General features: G+C 30.8%; 1 protein-coding gene across 1 annotated transcript; it reads left to right on the top strand.

Annotated features, from left to right (window-relative positions):
- Positions 1–339: 339 nt before the first annotated feature.
- On the top strand, positions 340–23686 carry LOC143059376 (uncharacterized). Its single transcript, XM_076232867.1, has 13 exons — positions 340–538; positions 1554–1588; positions 2792–3259; positions 4899–5765; positions 6378–6493; positions 8896–8960; positions 15686–15855; positions 16293–16458; positions 17805–18020; positions 18621–18855; positions 22123–22242; positions 23009–23052; positions 23436–23686. Exons 2-13 carry the CDS (start codon positions 1576–1578, stop codon positions 23443–23445), a joined length of 2490 nt encoding a protein of 829 aa, XP_076088982.1. The 5' UTR covers positions 340–538; positions 1554–1575; the 3' UTR covers positions 23446–23686.
- The last annotated feature ends 2823 nt before the right edge of the window (positions 23687–26509 follow it).

Here is a 26509-nt window from a genome sequence, read left to right as displayed (position 1 = left end):
CTTGCCAGTTGATACGATATTTTAGGGATTGTTTCTATATCATGATTTCGATGACAGAATGTTGCTACCTTTCTGTACATGCACGTATTACTAAGCTATATCACCAACAGCCAGAACCCGATTTATCTACTTTAAAGTACACGAGCACTTAATTATTCCAACGTATATGGAAATATTTGACAAGCGCGGAAAAACGACTGGTTTAAAAAATATCATCAGTCATCTGTTACACTTGATATAAAACAACCAATCTCAGCAACTTAGGAATCGGGAACTGGTATAGAGATGTGATTTTTAAAAGATAAATACGATTTTATTGTGACGTAATCGAAGATTATCGACCACACCGAACGTTATCTAGGTATTTATGAATTGTCCTGCTGACGAACGGTTTGATAAATGAATTTTTCCTGATAACGTTTTTATCATAGTTTAACATTAGTTTGGGTGTGGGTCTAATAAATCTGTGTATGAAAATAGAACTTCAAATTATTGAGGACAGTACAACGGAAAAATCTGGATTGCTTAATGTTTACATGTAAGTATATAACGGATATTTAGCTTAGGATTAATTTCGTAAATATTATGTGACCACAATCATGACCGAAGTTAAAATTACACGAATAGTACAATAAGCAGCAAGTAATCCAATTATCTGAATGGCCGAAATGTGTAATCTTATTTCCGGTATAAAATGTTGTTTTGTCACAACTGATGCCAGTAACAGTCATTCCGACATGCGACATGTACATGTATCAAAAACCAAAACCGGAAGCTTTCATTATTCTATCATTTGCATGTAACTTCCATAAATATATTGAACGTAATGTCATTTGCTACAATCAACTTATAGGACCATAATAAAAAGCATATAGATTAGGGCTGTTGAAAAAAATTATCGTAGTGGGAGGTTTGAGGCACTCAATTTAATGTGGTAAATTTGCATTATAATTTGTAAGAATTATAGGTATAATGAAATTATGATATTATTGGTGGTTGGGGTCTTAAAAGGTTCCTCATTTGCACTTAATCCAGAAGTAATATACGAACAGAACAAGATACCTTATACTTATGAAGATAATAATGTTTGTATTGGAACACTAATGTGTGCTTTAATCGTGTTGCACTAGATAAAACCAATTTCAAAACATGGTATGAATTTATTATGCTTGATGAAAAAAAGTCATGATACAAGCAACAGTCTGTATTTAAAAAAAAAATGGCAAATTCCTTATCGGAGTGATTTAAATGAAAAGTAATAGAATTGAGAATGTAAAAGAGACAACAAACCGAACAAAGAGCATGCAGATATTATTCGACGGTCACCAATGTGTCATCAAATCACAGGATGCATGCTTAAGCCTAAATATTGTATACTAGTTCAGCGAAATGGACGCCATACTAACATTTTGTAATTCTGAAACATATAGTTGAACCATGGAAGTAATATTTAATATTATTTCCATGGTTGAACAAAAAGTTACCCGCTACTATAGAATACACATTCATTATAGATAAATTTACGACTTGTATATATATTTTGACTATTACAGGACAAACTTGTAGAACAACACAATGAATATCAGATGTAAGTTTCTAGTTATTTAAAAATTGTTTTATGACTTTATCATATGTAAATTTGAAATATAAAAAAAGAATATGTGAACTAATCGACAATGAGACAACTCTTCACAAAAGACCAAATGACACAGAAATTAACACTATAGGTTACCGTACGGCCTTTAACATTGAACAAAGCTCATACCGCATAGTCAGCTATTAATAGCCCTGAAATGACAAATGTAAAACAATTCAGACAAGAAAACAAAACATAAAACAAATATGTACGACAAGCACTGCAATATAGGCTCCTGACTTGGGACAGGCACATACATACAGAATGTGACGAGGTTTAACATGCGGACGCCAAATCCTCTCTCTTACCTTAGAAAATGCATAAAAGTTTTCTTAATTTTCGGCATCGTGTTCAGTAAATTCTATGTACATGTATTGCTCTTTGGAAATTAATATTTTAATCAGGATAAGTTATATTATGTATTATGTATGAACATTAATAAAATCTAATTCTATTCAAATAATTCAGCTCAACAAATGACCGCCTTCATTATCAAAGTCTCTTCAAAATGCAATAAATAAATAGATTAAAAAAAAAACTTAATAAAAAAAAACTAGTTAGATCTGTTATCATCATATTTTTTTTTATAAATCACGGATAATTCACGACCGGACTTTACAGCGAAATTCGTTATTTGACGATTAAATTCAAATGTGTAATATTGGTATACACCTTTTGAAATAATGTGTCAAAATGACGAAAGGTTATATTTATTCTAGAAAATGTAATGATATATAATAGAGCTTAAAATAATGTCCAGTTTTTATACAGTTGCGAACATCAATTTTTATTTTCAATCATCGGGTACATTGTAACATGGAAACAGCACTGAAGTGCAAAACAATGAATATATAAAAAGAGATATCCAACCGTCTCGGAAAATTCCGCTGTTAAAAATCATTGTCATAATATAAAACCGCTCGAGGGAGATTGCAAACGATTATAAAAAAAAAACTACAAGTAATACATTTTGTACCTAATTTCAAACCTCGAAATTTAATCTGCTGCAAACAAATACTCTAGAAAATATCGTTTTGATCAATGTTGAAATGGATAGTTTTACGCAAATGAATACTAAACAAAATAATGAGATATGTCCAATTGTGGTTCATAAATAAGGTGAACAGTCTGGTATAGTAAATCTTTCATTTTCAGTTATTACAATCATAAGCAACATTGCTTTAGTAAGTGCTGCTTTATCGTCAGGAACAACCATACCTAGTTCTACTTCTACCCTGGCTGGAGGAAACACGTTAATATCAAAGAAATCAACGAACAATCCATCATCTGATGTTATTTCTTCGACCACCTCAGTCATTACTACAACACAAGTTACATCGCCTCCATCTACAACAACTATAGTTACAAGTACTACAGTTGCTAATCCTACAACAACAATTTCCAATTCACCGTCGGTCGAAAATCAAACAAGTCCTCATAACAGCATAGATTCCAATACAACTAAAAAACCCTACGCAACGACGACAACAGTTGTGAGTACTCAAACAAATAACTCGACGCAGCAACCAGCCGGACCAGAAACAACTGTAAGACTAATTCCAAGTAGCACAACGACAACACCCGTACCTGATACAACAACGGAAGATACAAAAGAAACCACGGGTAAATACACATTTTTGAAAATTAAAAACGATCGTTAAATTTTAAACAAAGTCATGATAATTAAAACCTTTATGTCGTTTTAAACTTATGAAGTTGATCACACTATAAAATATTTGTATTTCTTTTTATTAATTTTTGATAATTTTGATAATTATGAATTAAATTTAAAGACACTTTGTTAACTCTATCATTTTAACCATAAACTAGGAAAAGAATAAAGTTACTATTTGAATACACAAAATGTAGCCATTAACAAGTTACTCTTAACACTGCTCCGAAAAAAACATATGAGATCGTTGATACAAGTTAGAATTAGAAACTGAACGGGTCTGGCTACATGTGTCCTCAAAGACCTAAACAATCAATCCATATGGAGATAATTGGTGAATATAACAATAAGTATGGATACCATCATGATTTGTTTTACCATAATCTATATCTGTGTCACGAATGTCGCAGAAATATTCAATACATCCTTGTCCTTAGGCCGTACTCTTTATCTCCTGTTCTTGGCTGGGTATATGTTGCTCAATCTTAAGTATTCTGTGTGGTGTTCTGTGTATTTTCTTTATTTTTTCATGTATATGGTGTTGTCTGTTTTTCTTTGTATTATGTTTTATGATAACTCACTCGTTATCTTGTTTCTCTTTTTCAATGATAAAGTATGGTTACAGAAAAAACAGAAAAGATTTGGTTGACCCTTTTTTTATTTTATATTATTCAAACGGAAATGTATATACATTTATGAACAACATATTTTGAGGATATTGATAATTGTAGATTTTGTTATAAATCGAACATCATTTCTCCCCGATTGTACATTGTATTTGCTTTTTTTCAAAAATTTGGAAAAATTTGATTAACTACACTACATATACCTTTATTTAAGAAAATAAAAGAGAAAATGCATTTTTTTTCACTTTTCGGTTATAGTTCAACATCTAAAGTTGTGTGCATGTTCTTTTAAAAGAAAATTATGAAAAATCCAATTTACCGCCCTATGTGCCGGCTAGTTATCTTAATTGAAATAGGTTATTTTCAAATGTTTATCAATAAATAACAAGCCGAAGGTTTTACTCCGGAATGTTGATAAAATTATACACGTCTGCAACTATTTATACATGTAAGTCCTCGTCAACGAAAATGTCACAACACCTTGATAGTAGTTACATTTCTGCAGCTGCTCCATAACGCTAAATTGTAGTTCACTCCCAGGCTATTCCCCCCCCCCCATTTTATTCTTAAATTTCGTGAAGCAAACTATTCGCGTTTATCATGTATTTGGCAAGGTTATGAGTTTTCGAGTTCAAATAATAACCCAGCCACAACATTCATTTTAAAATCCTCCTGCTCCAACCCCTCTCTTATCCCGTCCCGAAATCCAACCAAAACATTTTAAAAATTGCCGTTCAAAAAGGAAAGTTTGAATAGCTTTACACAGAGAACGGATTGTAGAACACGACCTTCTTCGAAACCGGAAGGAGACAATTGTCTGCAATGAGTGTGAGTAATTCATGCTCAATGTTTTGTAACTGTCGTAATGATCATGACAAAGAAAACCGACAATATACACTCATTCATTTCTAAATTTACAATTATATCAATCTTTACTATGCAGGTGTTTTTTCTTTCGTTTTAGTTCCATGTGATTGTTCAAAATATCTGTCAACATCTACAGACTCAGCAAATAAGAATACAGAATTTACCACAACAATGACATCTTCACCAACAACTGTGGCACCACAAACAACTGCGGCACCTCTTATTTCATCGGCAACTAATACACCATCAAATACGACAACAAACACGACAGGAAACCCTACACCAGCAATCACTATGACAAAACACATTACGACAAAAAACACTACGACCACAAGCACTACGACAAATTCAAAAATTGTAGCAACAACAGCACCTACAACACTACGACCTACTACTATGGTATCTACATTAATACCAATTCATTTACCAGTAGCAAATATAACAAAACCGACAACTACAAAACCGGTAACTATAACATCAAAACCGACAACACCGAAAACTGCAACACCAAAACCGGCAACACCAAAACAGGCAACACAAAAACTGGCAACGCAAAAACCGGCAACACTAAAACCGGCAACACAAAAACCGGCAACACCAAAACCGGCAACACCGACATCTTCAAAATCAACAGCCCCGATAGCACCGACAACACAACCAACAACAACAACAACAACAACAACAACGACTACTACTGCTACTTTGATAAAATCTACAACAGGAAAAACAAATAGTAAAATACATCGACGTGACGTAGCTGCTGAAATTAAAATGTTTCAATCTGAAGTTGAAAGTATTGTTGATGACGATACAAATACACATGATATATATTGTATGAATCAGTGTAATATAACAATGAATGAAACAACAACAGAACCAACACCAACTACAACAACAGAAAGGCCGACAACTACCACACCAAAACCAACGACCACTACACCAAGACATAGATCTATTAATTTAAGTGAGTAATATATATAATTGTTGAAGACGAATAAGAAAAAGGCCATGACAACATAATACATGTATCTCAAATTTTAAAAGTTGTCATTCTTTCAATAACATCCATTGGTAGGATGTGTGGTAGTTCTTGGATAGTTCTGACCATGACAATTAGACAATCGTTTCACTATGCTATACAAATCGTCACTTTGAACTGTAAAGGAATTATCATTGCATGATTTCAGATTGAATGAACATGAATTCCTAAATCGACAAGTTGTAATCCAAATGTTTGCATCACACTATTGATTAACATTTCGTTTTGGTGACTTATCTGTACAATGTCAAAGGAAATTAGTTTTTCTATTCTTATTTAAGTGTCAGAAGTGAAGCATGTTTAAATGTGCTTACTGATCTTTTTCTGTAATATTTTGTAAATGGCTTATAATTAAATGTCTATAATGTATATTAGCTGTATACAAATGTCGGGTTCGCTTAAATAGCACGAATCTCAAAATCATTTAAAAAAACAAGAAAACAGTACCATTCCATACAACTAAAGATTTTCGACGAATGTTTAGTAAGAACGATTGATTTGGCAATGTTATAATGCTGTTTTATTTGTATATTTCAGACGGCAAATTGGTGGATCTGAACCTTGTCATTGTGGTGAAGGGCAATTTTACACATGATCTGAAAAATCATAGTTCTGAAGACTATACAAATTTAGCCAATCAGTACAACACATCGGTAAGCTGTTATATATCATGTCTGACAATAGAAATACAAATACACAAGACGCTCGTGTCGTTTGCACAAGGGGACGACCATTTGATATTCTGGGGGGTGGGCAGGAGGATTTTGAAAATAAATAACTCAGCCTTGATAATCAAAAAAATAAATGGTTTGTTCTGTGATAGTTTGAAAATAAATTACCTAACTTACAATGTATTGAAAATAAATAACTCAGCAGGTCTAATCGAAAGTATGAGATAGCACCAGATTCTTCATAAGTTCATCTTTTTTTCCCCAAAAAATCGTGAAACACTTCTTAATACTTTATAATAAAAGTATAAATACTATTTAATATACTTAAAATGTCTGAAATTGGTTTCATTTAACTTGAGGAATATTGTCTCAGGAAACCTTACTTCACTTTTATTTTAACAGGGCCATAATTTCAAAACCAAACGCTTGTCTCCATATAAAATCGTGTTCATGGCAAGTGCAAGAAGCAAGTTCTGTTTTCCCTCAGACGTAGCCCTGATTTTTCAGGATCAATGTTTCTTATTTATTTGTCTTTTGTTCATTGATTGCCCTTCTGTATTCTGTTAGTGCTGCATTCCTTATGTAATCTAGTAATTTTGTTTTGAACTTGATCATGAGTTTAAAAAAAACAGCAGTCACAGACTTAACTATGTGAATTCCATTTTTGCTTTATCATGCACATTGGTCTTTTGATGTTGTCCCTAGAAACTTAAGTCTTACACTGAATTTATACATTTTGCTTTAAGACCAAAATATTGTCAAAAAATTATTTAAACAAAACTTGCATTTTCAGATAAAGAAAGGGTCTTTGGAACACCCAGCAAGCACGATTCTGCGTCATTTGTTCTATAGCTTCTTGAGCCTTCAGTGGCTCCAGAACCCTTCAAAAAAATTTTTGCCTTTCTCCGCTCGGCGAAATATGTTTGCCAATTGAATACTTTTATAAAGAGGCTAGTTACAACCAAACTTTAATACTATGTATGTAAGCAATCACATGTATATGCAGTTAGGAATATAAAAGATTCATTTCTGCAGAGGAGGAGGATTAATTCTGATTAAATAGTATATAATGACTTGACTATACATGTATTATTTATAATAAGCAAATCATTTAAAAATTGTGTTTTCGAATATCATAAATATAGTTGTGAAAATGAATAATCAGTCCCTTGCTTTATTGAAAATGAAAACTCTTGCTTCAATAGTGCAGAAAATGAATAATCTGTACTCTTAGTTTACAAAAATAAATAACCGATCAAAAACAAATCCGCCTGCTCCCCCCCCCACAGAATATCAAATGGTCGTCCCCTACGACTCATCAGTGACTCATAAATGTTCAGAAATGTTTACAACGTGTAGTCTAAGTATGCAGTTCTGATGCCTGCAGTAAGGAAACACTGTCAATTTCAGTATTTTTTCATCTCTTGTTTGTTGACGGTCAACCGACGTTTTATTTTGAAATTCTCTATTTGGTACTTAATGGCATACGATACAGTTTCAGGGGAGGCAATGACGTTGCTAACGTAAAATGTTATTTTCGCGACGTCAAACTATGACATATCGGGAAAAGATGCATTTTTCGACTATTTTTTATCATTCAAACTTGAACGAAACAAGTGCATGGACCCCTATTTTTTAAAACGACATTTTGTTTCATTTTGCAGGGAGATTATGTGGACCAAATTTAAAAAACTGTAAAAAGAGGATTTTTTTTAATTTTGATAAATATACAGCAAAAAAATACGATTTCTTCTTAGTTCATGACCATTTGATAAATATGAGTTATTTTTGAATTTAAGGATAACTTATAAAATACGAAAATTACAAATTATCTAACAAAAAACAATTTGTGTTTATCTTTTAAAAAAAAAAAGTTATGGGTTTCTTTCGAAAGGGAAAATACGGCAACAAATCCGAATTTTGAGCAAATATACAAAATTTCGACCTCATTTAACTCAAAAAGTGGCACATGAAGGTATTTTTTTTTATTACATATTTGATTTAAGCAGGCAAAAACTAGCCTATATGGAAATTTTCATCAAACTGTAAATACAGGATCAAAACTGTATCGTATGCCATTAACTGAAGAAAATATAAAATGCAATACAAGTTAAGATTAGATTTCAGGTATATTTATAAAAGAAGCAAGTTAAATTGTTTGCAAATATTGTATATTTATTAATTATTTATTGTTTATCAGCAATGCTATCGCTCAGGGTAAAATATTTGTCATAAAGGGCCAACCCGTGGTAAAATCACGATATATTGAATGCCGCCATGAATTATTTGTTAATTTTCATCTAAAATTTAAGTGAAGACGATTATTGAACGACTGTGTAAACTAAATACTAATTTTAATAACACTACATTTTTATTTCATCTAGCTTACAGAATTCTATAGACGTTTAATTCCAACAAAAGTTAGGAAAATTGTTATCCTTGGGTTTTTGTAAGTAGTCTTTTAGACAATGGTGTTATAAATTGCCTTATATTATGTTAAAAAAACATACTGCTCACTCAGCCATTATTATAATAATAGATATTATAATATTCAAAAGTATAAGTTTATACAAAGGTTGAAGTCGGAGACGAGAACCATGTCTACGCTTAGAATTTCGAATGTTATACAATTGTCAGCAGTGAATAAGCGGAATACTACTAGATTTAGTTTTAAATTTTGACAAGTTTTGCATATTGAATACAACTAGATTTAGTTTTAAATTTTGACATGTTTTGCATATTAAATACAACTAGATTTAGTTTTACATTTTGACATGTTTTGCATATTGAATACTACTGGATAGTTTTAAATTTTGACATGTTTTGCATATTGAATACAACTAGATTTAGTTTTAAGTTTTGACATGTTTTGCATATTAAATACTACTAGATTTAGTTTTAAATTTTGACAAGTTTTGCATATTGAATACTACTAGATTTAGTTTTAAATTTTGACATGTTTTGCATATTGAATACAACTAGAATTAGTTTTAAATTTTGACATGTTTTGAATATTGAATACAACTAGTTTAGTTTTAAATTTTGACATGTTTTGCATATTGAATACTACCAGATTTAGTTTTAAATTTTGACATGTTTTGCATATTGAATACTACTAGATTTAATTTTAAATTTTGACATGTTTAGCATATTGAATACTACTAGATTTAGTTTTAAATTTTGACATGTTTTGCATATTTAATACAACTAGATTTAGTTTTAAATTTTGACATGTTTTGCATATTGAATTCTCCTAGATTTAGTTTTAAATTTTGACATGTTTTGCATATTAAATACTACCAGATTTAGTTTTAAATTTTGACATGTTTTGCATATTGAATACAACTAGATTTAGTTTTACATTTTGATATGTTTTGCATATTGAATACTACTGAATTCAGTTTTAAATTTTGACATGTTTTGCATATTGAATACTACTAGATTTAATTTTAAATTTTGACATGTTTTGCATATTGAATACTACCAGATTTAGTTTTAAGTTTTGACATGTTTTGCATATTGAATACAACTAGATTTAGTTTTAAATTTTGACATGTTTTGCATATTGAATACAACTAGATTTAGTTTTACATTTTGACATGTTTTGCATATTGAATACTACTGGATAGTTTTAAATTTTGACATGTTTTGCATATTGAATACAACTAGATTTAGTTTTAAGTTTTGACATGTTTTGCATATTGAATACTACTAGATTTAGTTTTAAATTTTGACAAGTTTTGCATATTGAATACAACTAGATTTAGTTTTAAATTTTGACATGTTTTGCATATTAAATACAACTAGATTTAGTTTTACATTTTGACATGTTTTGCATATTGAATACTACTGGATAGTTTTAAATTTTGACATGTTTTGCATATTGAATACAACTAGATTTAGTTTTAAGTTTTGACATGTTTTGCATATTAAATACTACTAGATTTAGTTTTAAATTTTGACAAGTTTTGCATATTGAATACTACTAGATTTAGTTTTAAATTTTGACATGTTTTGCATATTAAATACTACTAGATTTAGTTTTAAATTTTGACAAGTTTTGCATATTGAATTCAACTAGATTTAGTTTTAAATTTTGACATGTTTTGCATATTGAATACTACTAGATTTAGTTTTAAATTTTGACATGTTTTGCATATTGAATACTACTAGATTTAGTTTTCAATTTTGACATGTTTTGCATATTGAATACTACTAGATTTAGTTTTAAATTTTGACATGTTTTGCATATTGAATACAACTAGATTTAGTTTTACATTTTGACATGTTTTGAATATTGAATAATACCAGATTTAGTTTTAAATTTTGAAATATTTTACATATTTAATACAACTAGATTTAGTTTTAAATTTTGACATGTTTTGCATATTGAATACAACTAGTTTAGTTTTAAATTTTGACATGTTTTGCATATTGAATACTACTAGATTTAGTTTTAAATTTTGACATGTTTTGCATATTGAATACTACTAGATTTAGTTTTCAATTTTGACATGTTTTGCATATTGAATACTACTAGATTTAGTTTTAAATTTTGACATGTTTTGCATATTGAATACAACTAGATTTAGTTTTACATTTTGACATGTTTTGCATATTGAATACAACTAGTTTAGTTTTAAATTTTGACATGTTTTGCATATTGAATACTACCAGATTTAGTTTTAAATTTTGACATGTTTTGCATATTGAATACTACTAGATTTAGTTTTCAATTTTGACATGTTTTGCATATTTGATACAACTAGATTTAGTTTTAAATTTTGACATGTTTTGCATATTGAATTCTCCTTGATTTAGTTTTAAATTTTGACATGTTTTGCATATTAAATACTACCAGATTTAGTTTTGAATTTTAACATGTTTTGCATATTGAATACTACTAAATTTAGTTTTACATTTTGACATGTTTTGCATATTGAATACAACTAGATTTAGTTTTACATTTTGACATGTTTTGCATATTGAATACAACTAGAATTAGTTTTAAATTTTGACGTGTTTTGCATGTTGAATACTACCAGATTTAGTTTTAAATTTTGACATGTTTTGCATATTGAATACTACTAGAGTTTTAAATTTTGACATGTTTTGCATATTGTATACTACTAGATTTAGTTTTAAATTTTGACATGTTTTGCATATTTAATACAACTAGATTTAGTTTTAAATTTTGACATGTTTTGCATATTGAATTCTACTAGATTTAGTTTAAAATTTTGACATGTTTTGCATATTAAATACTACCAGATTTAGTTTTAAATTTTGACATGTTTTGCATATTGAATACAACTAGTTTAGTTTTAAATTTTGACATGTTTTGCATATTGAATACTACCAGATTTAGTTTTAAATTTTGACATGTTTTGCATATTAAATACTACTAGATTTAGTTTTAAATTTTGACATGTTTTGCATATTGTATACTACTAGATTTAGTTTTAAATTTTGACATGTTTTGCATATTTAATACAACTAGATTTAGTTTTAAATTTTGACATGTTTTGCATATTGAATTCTCCTAGATTTAGTTTTAAATTTTGACATGTTTTGCATATTAAATACTACCAGATTTAGTTTTAAATTTTGACATGTTTTGCATATGCAATACAACTAGATTTAGTTTTAAATTTTGACATGTTTTGCATATTGAATACTACTGAATTCAGTTTTAAATTTTGACATGCTTTGCATATTGAATACTACTAGATTTAGTTTTAAATTTTGACATGTTTAGCATAGATAATTTAATCATTATTATTTTTTTTTAAATCAAATTATCCGTAAGGAAGTAACAAATTCGGCAATGATTGCACATGATGTTACTAGAATTATATTTTCACATTGTACGCAAAATAGTCGAATATTTTTTAAAAGACAAAACAATATTTGCAAGTTAAAATCCATGCTCATAGAACATTTTATCAGTAAAAAAATATTTTTCACGAAAAAGATACTCAATTTAGCAGTGTATATCTTGAGACGATTCTAATTTAAAATGTATAAGATGTTGTGTTTTAATTTTAGGTTTCCATACAGGTATCCTTGTATAAAGAAGCTGTAAAGTGGTTTTTGCTATAGTTGTAGAATATAGATTTTTTTAAACGAACAAACATCCAGTATTCGGAAAAACAATTTATGCGGGTTTTTTTTACAATTCCCCATTTCAGAATCTCAAGGACCTAACCCTAAAAAAAAGAACGTCATACCGTGGGTTGAGTTTTATTTTTTAGGAAGTAAGTAACCAATGACAATGTGTGATTCTCTTTTAAAAATATTATCCAGAATGCTTTTAATTTTGTAAACACAAATTGTAGGTTAAATATAAATGAAAAAAATTGGCTGCAGTTTAAAGTTGATATGAAGTGCGTTGTTTAAAATAATTATTCCATTGTAACTATCCCGTAATGAACTTTAATAAAAAAGATGTGGGAAACTCCATTAAGGGCATACGATACAGTTACAGGGAATGTAATGACGTTGCTAACGTAAAATGTTATTTTCGCGAAGTCAAACTATGATATATCGGGAAAAGATGCATTTTTCGACTGATTTTTATCATTCACACTGATTTAATTTGAAAACGAGTGCATGGACCCCTATTTTTTAAAATAGCAATTTGTTTCATATTGCAAGGAGATTATGTGACCCAAATTTTATAAAACTGTAAATAGTGCAATTTTTTTAATGTTAATAAACATGCAGCAAAAAATGACGTTTTTTCCTCTATTCATGAACATTTGATAAATATAGAGTTATTTCGGAATAAAAATTGCATAATTTTTAATAATACTTATAAAATACAGAAATTAATGATTATTTAACAAAAAACAATTTGTTTTTATCTTTTACAGAAAAAAAGTTACGTCGTTCTTTCGAAAAAGAAAATACGGACACAAATCTGAATTTTGAGCAAATATACAAAATTTCGACCTAATTTTACTTAAAAAGTAGCACGTTGAAGGTATATTTTTTATGACATATTTGATTTAATCAGATAAAAAATAGCCTATATGCAAATTTTCATCAACTTGTAAATACAGGTTCAAAACTTTATCGTATGCCCTTAAGTCAACAATCAGCATAACAAGTAAACAATAATAAAAAAAAAAATGCACGATGATGTCAAGGGCTTGAGAAACTCGTATATATAGCTGTTTATAGCTGATAAAAAATGATAGATTTTTTGTTTTCAATCTTAGATTGTTGTTATGCTAGTTACTATAGATTTAGATTTATTATATCTTAGTTGGTTTCAATTGTTCTTTCACATAAAGACCATGATTAGAAATACCAGGAATAGCATGATGGAAGACCACACGATTTTTTTTTCGTAGGAATTTTTATAAATTTTTTTTATTATGTTCATTATGAAATAGTGAAAGGATTCACTACCTCCTATTTTCCATGTATTCAAATGGTCAATATAGATCAGCCTCCATTGTTTGTTTCTGTGCAACTTGGGAATTTGAGTCTTCGATACAATTTTTTTATATTGCATGTGGCCATATAATATGTACGAATACAAGCACAAACCTTATATTTTAACTTATCATATACAGACTAAATAACATATGATTTTTACTGTATGATAATAGCATTTAATTAACGAAAATTCCATATTTGTGCTTAGCCGGAGGATATGAAAAGTTTATCACATACTTCGATTATTATCACATGCCTTTCCGTAACGTTATCGCATGGCATTCCGGTGATACTCGGCAAATTCCGGAAAATACATCCCAATGCTACGTTTTGGGGTTAAATTTTTTTTTTAATAAAGTAGTGTACAAAACAATTATTTGGATACTGGAAAGGATATTGTGTAAAATAATAATAATAATAAAAAAAAATTAAACAAACAAACAAAAAAACCACACAAATGATCAAATAAATGCATTTTTTAAAAGTTTCAAACATAATTTACAAAGTTACTTTAAAAAAAGTTGACTTTTCCAAACAGTGTTCATTATGTATAATGGTGAATTATTTTTTTTATCGATTCGTCCATATTAAAATATTTTTCTTTCTCTAATGAGACATAATTTATAAAAGAAAGATTTCATATCGAATGAATCAAATGAGTCCGACGTCCGTCCGTGAACTTTTCATTTTGTGAACTTCTATTTGGGAACCAGGTAAAAGGATCAAGATATGAATCTAGCTGTTATTTAAGCATATGATAAAAATATCATAACAATTCATTCTTCATATCGCATGTATTATCAGCCCTCGGTCAATATCAGCCCTCGAGCCATGCGGCTCTTTGGCTGATATTGAACCTAGGGCTGATAATACATGCGATATGAAAAATGCCATGTAATAATCTGATATTATTTCACCTTTGTATGTCATATAAATAAATGTGATTCGTGTTTTCTGCGAATGTCTTTGAGCATAATTTCTTACTAACTTCTTATTGGATTAGGCTGATTTTATTATTTGATTTACTTTTAACATTTTATTTTTTTCTTAGTTCATCAATAAGAATAACAAAAATTAAAATATATTTTTTTCAATTTATATTTTAAGAATATTTCATCAGTTTTAAAAGACAAACCCTTACCATAAAACTAACTACTCTACTCTGTTCAATATTATTAATCATCGAAATCGTACTCAGGCTCTAGAATGGTCCTTATATTAAAGGCCATGAAGTTTGATTTTACAACCCATGTAAACACACCCGGTTCAGATTCCGGTTATCTACATGTCCATATTTATCTGGCTGTACCTTGACCTGTAAGCAGACAAAGCATTTTTCTTTTTTGACCTGAGTGTTGCAAGGGGAGAAAACACATTTTTTTTTAAATTTTGATATATATCAACTGACCTCAATGTTGTTCAGATTTGAAACTTGCAAGAAAGTTCAAGCAGCATTGAGTTTTAAATTTATATGCATATACTGGAATTTGATGTGACTGCCATACAAGTGAGAGGTTTATCTAGCTATAAAACCAGGTTTAATTCACCATTTTCTACGTAAGACAATGGCTGTACCAAGTGGAGAGTATGACATTTGTTATCAATTCGTTTGATATGTTTGGGTTTTTGATTTTGCCATTTGGTAAGGGACTTTTCCTCGGAGTTCAGTATTTTTGTGATTTTACTGTTTAATGGTAGTTCAACTCTAATAACACTCTAACATTTTAGGGAGGGTAGCATTATATGCAATTTCTCACTTGAAATGAATGCTCCAATCAACGAATCGGATGCAAATTCAACTTTACAAATACTGCGTAATGTGAATTGGAAAAATGCTTCGATAACAAATCTTGATGTAAATAAAACAGTTGGAGAACAAAGAGTTTGTCTGGAAAATGGTAAGTATGCAATAAAGGCACACACTTGTCAACCTTATAAATCTGAAGCCGATATTCGAGGAAAATAAAGCTAAGTTAATGTTTTACAATATATATATATGTTGATGGTGTAAAATGTAGCATAATAAATTGGGTATTAGTATGGATTTCAAAATTATGCTAACATTAGAACAAAAGTCAAATTGAGACAGGGGTATATATACGAGATTTATAAGATTGATATCCTTCAAAGTACACATTATGTTTGAAGAAAAAACATAGGCCATATCAATTATGGCGTAAATAGCAACAGGATAAAATCCTGATAGTAAACGCAAGCTCTGGAATATTGTATCAACTGGGAGATAAATCACAAACAAATCTTTTTAAAAGCCATTTATATATCAAAATGATTAAATATTCAAATGGATGCATTGCCTTAAATGTATTCTTTTTAGACACAGTCTTCCTTCCTGCTAATGTATGTGTTAACAATGAAGTTCTGGAATGGGATAACGATGGGAATCCGATATGTAAATACCAATGTGATACAACCGGATACAAGGGCAAATGTGGAGACCATGGAGAGTGCTCCTTTACATATGGAGGTGCATTTAGATGCATGTAAGCAATTTTGATGTTATGTGAAAAATAACTATTGCGATATTCAGAACTTTTATATATTAAAAACCTGTTAAGTTGGCATTGTTGATTTCGCAAACACGGCACCGACTATTTGTCTTTTGTATTGGTGGTTTTGGGTTTGAAGCGGGCATAAGTTTCCTGTCGAAAATTGAATCTAAAAAGTTTAACTTTCCCATCGAAAATTGTATCTAAAAAGTTACAATTATCCACAAGAACATGAAGACATTTAATCAAATTCAAATAAAAGTTCTTATTATTTATAAAACAAAGCATTTTTTTCAATAAAGAAATAATAAACTTGTTAATAAGGAATAGCGCTTATTTGCTATTTGTGAGTTTTTGTTGTACATGTTCTGATTTGAAATGCAGAATCAATTCATTAAATCATAAAATATGGTCGATGTCTACTTTCTATTTCATCATATACCCAATTCAGCTGTGTTCTATAAGTATAAGTCCTGTTGATAACATAACAAGAGGGAAATAATGAAAAGTCACATAAAAGAAGTAAGGAATCAAAATTGAATTAAAAACTTTTTAAATAATAAACTAGTGTTTACCCCTACAAGATATATGAAGATATATGGGACATTTTTTACGAAATAGGTACAGATAAGCTGTCATTCAAAATCTATGCCAAAATTAAGTGTTTTGCATGACAAAAACAATAATGATTTCAAAATACTTATACGTTAATTCGATGTTTTATGTTTTATCGCCAAAATGCCGAAATAAATAATTGTAAAGACTTTTGTTTGAGTAGGCACAAAAGTGGTTTCAAAATTCTCACAATCTTTTTTCTATTTATATTTATGAACTTACTTTATAATTGTTTTCAACTATCTGTTAGTGTTACCAATCGTCTTATATTGTTCTCTATTTTCTCTCTTTGTCCTCAATCATGTGTTCGTGTTGCAATCGTCTTATCTTGTCCCCAATCTATCTTCTAGTTCTCATAGTCCTATCTTGTGCGTAATCGTCTTTTCGTGTTTTCAATCGTTTTGTCTAGTCCGCAATCGGCCGTTCTAGTTCTCAATCGTCTAATATTGTCCTATATAAACTTGTCATGTCCTTATAGTACTATATAGTCCTTACTCGATTTGTTCGTGTACACAGTCGTCTCTGCTTTTCCTCAATCGTCTTATCTTCTCCTCAATTGTCTCTTATAGGCCTGTTAGTCTTATCTTTTCTTCAATCGTCTTTCCGTGTCCTTAATCCTCTTATCTTGTCCTGTCGCATCGTCTTTTCTTGTCCTCAACTATTTTTTCTTGTCCTATAAATCTTATCGTTTTACATGCACAAATTTTATTATATTTTCCAAATAGATGTAAAGATGGCTTCATTGGAGAACTATGCAGAACTCCAAAACCAACTACAACCACAGCAAAACCCATTAAACCAGATGCTATAGCCTTGTCGAAGATAGACATTATAGGCATTGCAGGCGGCATTGGCGGAGGTTTGGTTTTAATCTTACTGGTAGCTTTATGTTGTGTATACACGAAATTGAACAAGGCAAAGAAACGAGACAGGTTCTATGGGTAAACAAATTAGAGCAATGTTATATTAGCATTTTGCAATAATGAATACTAATAAGTGAAGTTGTTTTTTAGCTTCTTCTTATTTAATTAGTTATGAAAGGTACCAGGATTATAATTTAATATGCCAGATGTGCGTTTCGTCTACATAAGACTCGTCAGTGATGCTCAGATTAAGATAGTTATAAAGCCAAACACGACAAGTACGAAGAGCATTGAGGACCAAAAATTTCAAAATTTTGTTGAAACAATACCGATTATGGAATAATTATTACACCAAATTATGTTAATGAATTTAAAATTATGATATTTTCAGTCTTAACTAGCTTTATTCCATATGTATTACTAAAACACTGTTTCAAGTCAGTAATATGACAGCTTACTCCATTCGTTTTGTTTGTTGATGAAGTCGAGCGTTTGATATCACCCTTTTATTTTTAAACTTCAACTTTTTTTACTTTGATTAGGAGATCGTTTTTTTGTTTGTTATTGTTTTGTTTTCATAGGAACTAAATACCAAAAACTATATCATTGTTTTATCCGTCTAATTGAAGCTTTTTCGTTTTTAATGAATATATTAACATGTATACTTATCTTGTATAGTTATATGGACAATGATAAAGAATTCCTTCATGACGAAAACTCCAGGATAGAAAATGTTCCGGACCTTAAGAATGAATATACCAATCTAGGATACCAGACAGAACAGAATGAATTACAGATGCAACGTTTCGAACCCGAGGGTAAAAATGTAGAGTATGAACCAGGTCAAAGACAAGGAGCATACGAACGGGATGACAAAGCATACAGGCAGGTGGAGGAACCAGAAGGAGGAAATGTGAGTTTGATGTTACCTTTATGAAAGTTGGGGTGTCAGATATACTGCGTTGTTAAAATCTGCTAGAACTTATCAAACGAAATATAAAGATATGTAACTAATATTGTGCTTGCAACATGGTAAAATCTGCCATTTACGAGGGTTTGTGGGCGTCCTTCCGATCTGTCGTCTGAATCAAAGTATATGCGACCTTTAAACATTTTCAAAATAAAATCAGTTTAGAAATGTACATTTTTCTCAAACCTGACCTTAGACAGTTCCTAAAAGTGGCCCTAGGGGATAACAATTCTCTACCGGCACCCCATTGCTGAATATAGTATGCTGTCCTACTATATATTGTGTTGTTTTGTTGCAGTTCCATTGACTTAAACCTCTATCTCCTGTTTTTCTAATTCATATTATATGTGATACCAGGTAACCTTGCATCCCTTGAACATAAAAATTAAGTATACTGTTTGTTTGTTCGATATGGTATTCAAGAAAAAAGAGCAAAAAAGAGTAATGCTTCCGATAGAATGTTCACGAAAAAGTCTTGTAAATATTAAAAATAACTCATGCTTGTTTTAGGTTTTGATATATCAACCTAAGCATTTAAACGGGCCCATGGAAAGACAAAGCGGTGCATCAAATATTAAAAATAACTCATGCTTGTTTTAGGTTTTGATATATCAACCTAAGCATTTAAACGGTCCAATGGAAAGTCAAAGCGGTGCATCAAATATTAAAAATAACTCATGCTTGTTTTAGGTTTTGATATATCAACCTAAGCATTTAAACGGGCCCATGGAAAGACAGAGTGGTGCTTCAAATATTAAAAATAACTCATGCTTGTTTTAGGTTTTGATATATCAACCTAAACATTTAAACGGGCCCATGGAAAGACAAAGCGGTGCATCAAATATTAAAAATAACTCATGCTTGTTTTAGGTTTTGATATATCAACCTAAACATTTAAACGGGCCCATGGAAAGACAAAGCGGTGCATCAAATATTAAAAATAACTCATGCTTGTTTTAGGTTTTGATATATCAACCTAAACATTTAAACGGTCCCATGGAAAGACAAAGCGGTGCATCAAATATTAAAAATAACTCATGCTTGTTTTAGGTTTTGATATATCAACCTAAGCATTTAAACGGGCCAATGGAAAGACAGAGCGGTGCATCAAATATTAAAAATAACTCATGCTTGTTTTAGGTTTTGATATATCAACCTAAACATTTAAACGGTCCCATGGAAAGACAAAGCGGTGCATCAAATATTAAAAATAACTCATGCTTGTTTTAGGTTTTGATATATCAACCTAAGCATTTAAACGGGCCAATGGAAAGACAGAGTGGTGCTTCAAATATTAAAAATAACTCATGCTTGTTTTAGGTTTTGATATATCAACCTAAACATTTAAACGGGCCCATGGAAAGACAAAGCGGTGCATCAAATATTAAAAATAACTCATGCTTGTTTTAGGTTTTGATATATCAACCTAAACATTTAAACGGGCCCATGGAAAGACAAAGCGGTGCATCAAATATTAAAAATAACTCATGCTTGTTTTAGGTTTTGATATATCAACCTAAACATTTAAACGGTCCCATGGAAAGACAAAGCGGTGCATCAAATATTAAAAATAACTCATGCTTGTTTTAGGTTTTGATATATCAACCTAAGCATTTAAACGGGCCCATGGAAAGACAAAGCGGTGCATCAAATATTAAAAATAACTCATGCTTGTTTTAGGTTTTGATATATCAACCTAAGCATTTAAACGGGCCCATGGAAAGACAAAGCGGTGCATCAAATATTAAAAATAACTCATGCTTGTTTTAGGTTTTGATATATCAACCTAAGCATTTAAACGGGCCCATGGAAAGACAAAGCGGTGCATCAAATATTAAAAATAACTCATGCTTGTTTTAGGTTTTGATATATCAACCTAAGCATTTAAACGGGCCCATGGAAAGACAAAGCGGTGCATCAAATATTAAAAATAACTCATGCTTGTTTTAGGTTTTGATATATCAACCTAAGCATTTAAACGGGCCCATGGAAAGACAAAGCGGTGCATCAAATATTAAAAATAACTCATGCTTGTTTTAGGTTTTGATATATCAACCTAAGCATTTAAACGGGCCCATGGAAAGACAAAGCGGTGCATCAAATATTAAAAATAACTCATGCTTGTTTTAGGTTTTGATATATCAACCTAAACATTTAAACGGGCCCATGGAAAGACAAAGCGGTGCATCAAATATTAAAAATAACTCATGCTTGTTTTAGGTTTTGATATATCAACCTAAACATTTAAACGGTCCAATGGAAAGACAAAGCGGTGCATCAAATATTAAAAATAACTCATGCTTGTTTTAGGTTTTGATATATCAACCTAAGCATTTAAACGGGCCCATGGAAAGACAGAGTGGTGCTTCAAATATTAAAAATAACTCATGCTTGTTTTAGGTTTTGATATATCAACCTAAACATTTAAACGGGCCCATGGAAAGACAAAGCGGTGCATCAAATATTAAAAATAACTCATGCTTGTTTTAGGTTTTGATATATCAACCTAAACATTTAAACGGGCCCATGGAAAGACAAAGCGGTGCATCAAATATTAAAAATAACTCATGCTTGTTTTAGGTTTTGATATATCAACCTAAACATTTAAACGGTCCCATGGAAAGACAAAGCGGTGCATCAAATATTAAAAATAACTCATGCTTGTTTTAGGTTTTGATATATCAACCTAAGCATTTAAACGGGCCCATGGAAAGACAAAGCGGTGCATCAAATATTAAAAATAACTCATGCTTGTTTTAGGTTTTGATATATCAACCAAAGCATTTAAACGGGCCCATGGAAAGACAAAGCGGTGCATCAAATATTAAAAATAACTCATGCTTGTTTTAGGTTTTGATATATCAACCTAAGCATTTAAACGGGCCCATGGAAAGACAAAGCGGTGCATCAAATATTAAAAATAACTCATGCTTGTTTTAGGTTTTGATATATCAACCTAAGCATTTAAACGGGCCCATGGAAAGACAGAGTGGTGCTTCAAATATTAAAAATAACTCATGCTTGTTTTAGGTTTTGATATATCAACCTAAACATTTAAACGGGCCCATGGAAAGACAGAGTGGTGCTTCAAATATTAAAAATAACTCATGCTTGTTTTAGGTTTTGATATATCAACCTAAACATTTAAACGGGCCCATGGAAAGACAGAGTGGTGCTTCAAATATTAAAAATAACTCATGCTTGTTTTAGGTTTTGATATATCAACCTAAACATTTAAAGGGGCCCATGGAAAGACAAAGCGGTGCATCAAAGTTTGATGAAGTCGAGGAAAGATCCAACCCATACCGAATGATGGACACGGATACAACAGTATGTTACTATGGTTATTCATATCAACTATGAAATAATATTGTCTGAATGATAATGATGATGAATATACCTAAGGTCTAGTATCAAACTAAATTCATATAAAGGCAGAGATCGTGTAAATGAACATAAACTTTTCTTTTTACTAAACCGACACTTTAACTGCTTCATAAACAATTTTTTGGATTCACCTTCATCAGTAACGTCCAAATATTTAAAAGCCGAGGATGTATAAGAACCGCAACAGTTGAAGAGCTATACGACTTAAAGTAACATAAACATAATAGCTAAATTCATCGTTGGTCAACGTTGCCTTAGTTTCTTACTAGTTTTTTAACATTTCGTAAAAGGATAATGTAAGAAACGTGTGTACCTAATTAATAAGACGGTACCAATACGTAGGAAGACATGTGACACTACCCGGTACCATTATTTGCACTCCGGGGCGACCAGTCTTTGCTCTTACACATGAATGCCACGTGCTTAGCAGAGAGGTTGCTAATACACTATCCCAAGTCTTTGGTTTGAACCGCCCGATGATCGTTAACACAGAGAACACATTAAGAAATAAACGATACACGAACCATCAACTACTGAAACCCACTGGCCAGGTATAATTAGTCGAGCAGCAGAGGTGCGTTCGAAGCGATTGATAACTGGCATACATTCTTCATAAAACAAATTATACAAAACACGTACTAATTTAGCAGGCATAATATTTGACACGTACGGGTAGTATACTATAATCAATATTTTCTCTAATTTTCAGTACAAAATAAGAAGACCAACAGTCAACAGTGATAGAAATGTGCCGTAAGTGTTATTAAAGATATTCTTAGAAAAAACAATTTCACTCTTACTTGCAATATTTAATATTTGATCTAACTCGCCTTAGCTCAGCTTGTATACAATTTACACTTTAGAAATTAAGCTGAGATAAAAATAAAACATTATTTGCTATTGTTTGAATGTTTAAGTATTCATATTTTTTTGTAATTCTTTGGTTATTCGCCTCTTTTGTACTACATTACAAATATAATCTCATATAACCTAAGTTACAACTTACGTTTTGATAAGTATATTTCCTGCACAAAGGTGTATTGTATGTTTTAATTGTGATGTACCACGAATTTATATTGTATTGTTCTGGTGTAATATGACATTTTATTCATTCGCAACAAATTTGTATTTTTCAGGTATAACTAAATAATTCCAGAAATTAACGCCAAAAAATCTGAGAATGAATACCTCATTGCAGTAACGACTTATCGTTTTCTCGTTGTGTTTTTGTATATAGCAATATGTATGCACCCATTTAAGCGCTCAATTGTTGTAGCCTTTCATTTGATGATATGGACAATATACATGTTTTCATAATTGTATAAAAAAGATCATGCTGTATTATTGTTGACTACTATTTGATTCATTAAATCATCATCATTTTCTATATATGTTTATATATTGGATACTACTGACTTAAAATTAGGTGCCACAAATGATATGATTATATAATTAGTTATCAATGGTACCAGAATTATAATTCTGTACGCCAGACGCTCGTTTCGTCTACATAAGAATCATCAGTGACGCTCATATCAAAATAGTAATAAAGCCAAACAAATACAAATATAAAGAGCATTAAAGATCCAAAATTCCAAAAAGTTGTGCCAAATACAGCTACGGTAATCTATGCCTAGGATAAAAAAAATCCTTAGGTTTTCGAAAAATTCAATGTTTTGTACACAGGAAGTTTATGAAAATGACCACATAATTGATATTCATGTCAACACCGAAGTTATGACTACTGAGCTGGTGATTCCCTCTGTGACGAAACGTCCGACAGCAGTGGCATCGACCAAGTGGTGTAAATTGTTATCAAAGGTAACAGGATTATAATTTAGTAAGCCAGACGCGAGTATATATGCATCATACAAAATGCTAAGATAATAATCGTTATAGTCGACATGTCATCATAACTGGAACATATCCATAAATAGAGGTTTATATCGGTCAACCAAATGTATACCTAAAGCGTTCAAGAGATTCAGCGAAAATCAGGACTGGCAGTTTAGAGTTTCTGTGAAACATCAAACTATTGGCGAAGTGAAAGCAAATGTATATCATATCGATACAAAGGATTCGTACATAATTGTAGGCCTGGTACCTATAGTTACATATTACAACCAAAAGGTCGATGCAATTGCTGGAGGGCGTTTCGTCACCTGCCCAAATAGTAAAGACTTTTGTGTCGTTTGTGTTGTTATAACATATCAATGATATGTTCATATTTTGTTTATAAAAGAGATGAAAAATGTCCCAAAAGAGACATTCAAACTCATAAGTCTAATAAAAAAACCTGAAAAAGCCATGGCAAAAACAAATCGAAAGACAAACCACCGTATACAAAAACAACATTGAGCAATAAGAACCCTATCAAAAATCGGGGTTGACCTCCGGTGCACCAGAAGGGTAAGCAAATCCGGCTAAACAAGCAACATGTGTCGTGTCCCTCATTCACGTACAAACCAGGTTACAAGTCTAATTCGAAAGATCACATTAGGAGAAAACAGATGTACAGTGTATTATGTTCAATTGTTCTAAGGTTATCTAACCTCTTATAAAGTGCCTTAGTTGTATATGATCAAAATTTATAATGTTTGATGTTTAATGCTCTTCAACATCGTATTCCACTTATCATTCTTACTGTTGTGATTTGAGCGCCATTAAATGGTCTTTTGTAGACAACATGTACGTTTGGCGTACAGAGTTGTTCATCTTTTTTTTTTTGAGTTATTATATTGAATTCAAATTACGCTCAACTCATGCGTTTAGATAATTAAGACAGTTGACTGCCTTATCCTTTACACAAGCATTATGTTCAAACTTATAACCGATCGACAGAGAAGGTTCGTTTTTATTTCATAAAAGACCGTATCGGATTTTGGTAGGTACACATTGGTTGATAAAAAATCTGATTCAAACCAAACATCCCAAACTGACAATATCAACAAGCTTGATTTTTTAGTCAACGTTGTTAGTCAGTAGTACTGGTGTGTTTTCAAACCACTCCTTTTGGGAAACCACCTTCTGTATGATCCTTTATTCAATGACTTTATTTGTATTAGACAGAGATTACACAGAGTTTTCTTTATATAACAAAACAATGCTAACAATATCCTCATTCTTCAAGTTTCGTTATAAAGACTATGTTCTCTCATGGAATAATTTAAAGTCTAGTTGATTCCATCATTCCGACTTAAAATTATAGATTATCGTTGATCATCTCAACGAGATTGATTTTCTCGCTTGAGCCGGTACGGCAAAAGTAAGAAAAGCAATCGAGTTATATCAACTCGATTGACCAATGATAATCTGTTTATCGCTATTTTACCTATGACGACGTTGTCCATTTCATATCAATTTCATTAGCAACGCCACGTGCCTCCTTAGTTTCTAGCGATAATTTTCCATCTCAAGCGAGTTGAACCTACCAACCTAGTTTAATTATCAACGGAGTTCATCAGATATCAGCAACAAGATGCGTGTCACTACTAAACCCGTTCCTGTTTACCCTTTCAGAACACCTGAGATCATCAACGTTTTTTTTTTGTGTATATGTATTTATATGTGCTGAGTCTGATTGACGGTCTTAAATAACTTGATTAGATATATAATATGATGTCTCAATTGGTATATTCCTACTGTGTCTATTTAAATCATAATGGCTTGAATACATATGTATGCGATATTGAGCCACTTTATTTTGTGTGCCTTTCGCGATTTAATTAATATGTATAACTATTGCTCAGATGTGACATAAGGAACCATATATCTATCCTATGTTTTTATCTGGGAAAGCACCCACTTTACTATATATTTGTAGCTACATGAATATGAGAATAAAATCGTATCAAACAAACTTGATGGCGTAACAGGTAAGATAAAAAAAAAGATAACCCGAGTGATAAAATATCAAAATAAAACTAATCAAACGTGATTGAAGCAGATATCTAGTTCAATTTGAGTTTTACAAAGAGATATTTTTATACACATTTATCAGACTTTGTAGCTGAACCAACTTGCTGTAAATATTGCTATATATGGTACAATGTAGGCCATGAATATTCAAAAATACACTAAATAATTCAATTTTTATAATCTATTTCTTTCGTTTTCGAATCATGCAATTTATATTAGCTTGAAAATATGTCGTAAAGCTTTTTAGTAGTAGAATCCCAGTATGATCATTCAACATACCTGAAGCTTCCCT

The sequence above is a fragment of the Mytilus galloprovincialis genome, chromosome 14 (assembly GCF_965363235.1).
Source record: "Mytilus galloprovincialis chromosome 14, xbMytGall1.hap1.1, whole genome shotgun sequence".
In the NCBI taxonomy this organism is placed as follows: Eukaryota; Metazoa; Mollusca; class Bivalvia; order Mytilida; family Mytilidae; genus Mytilus; species Mytilus galloprovincialis.
Note: the sequence above shows the minus strand (reverse complement) of the source record. Positions and strands in the feature narration are given on the sequence as shown.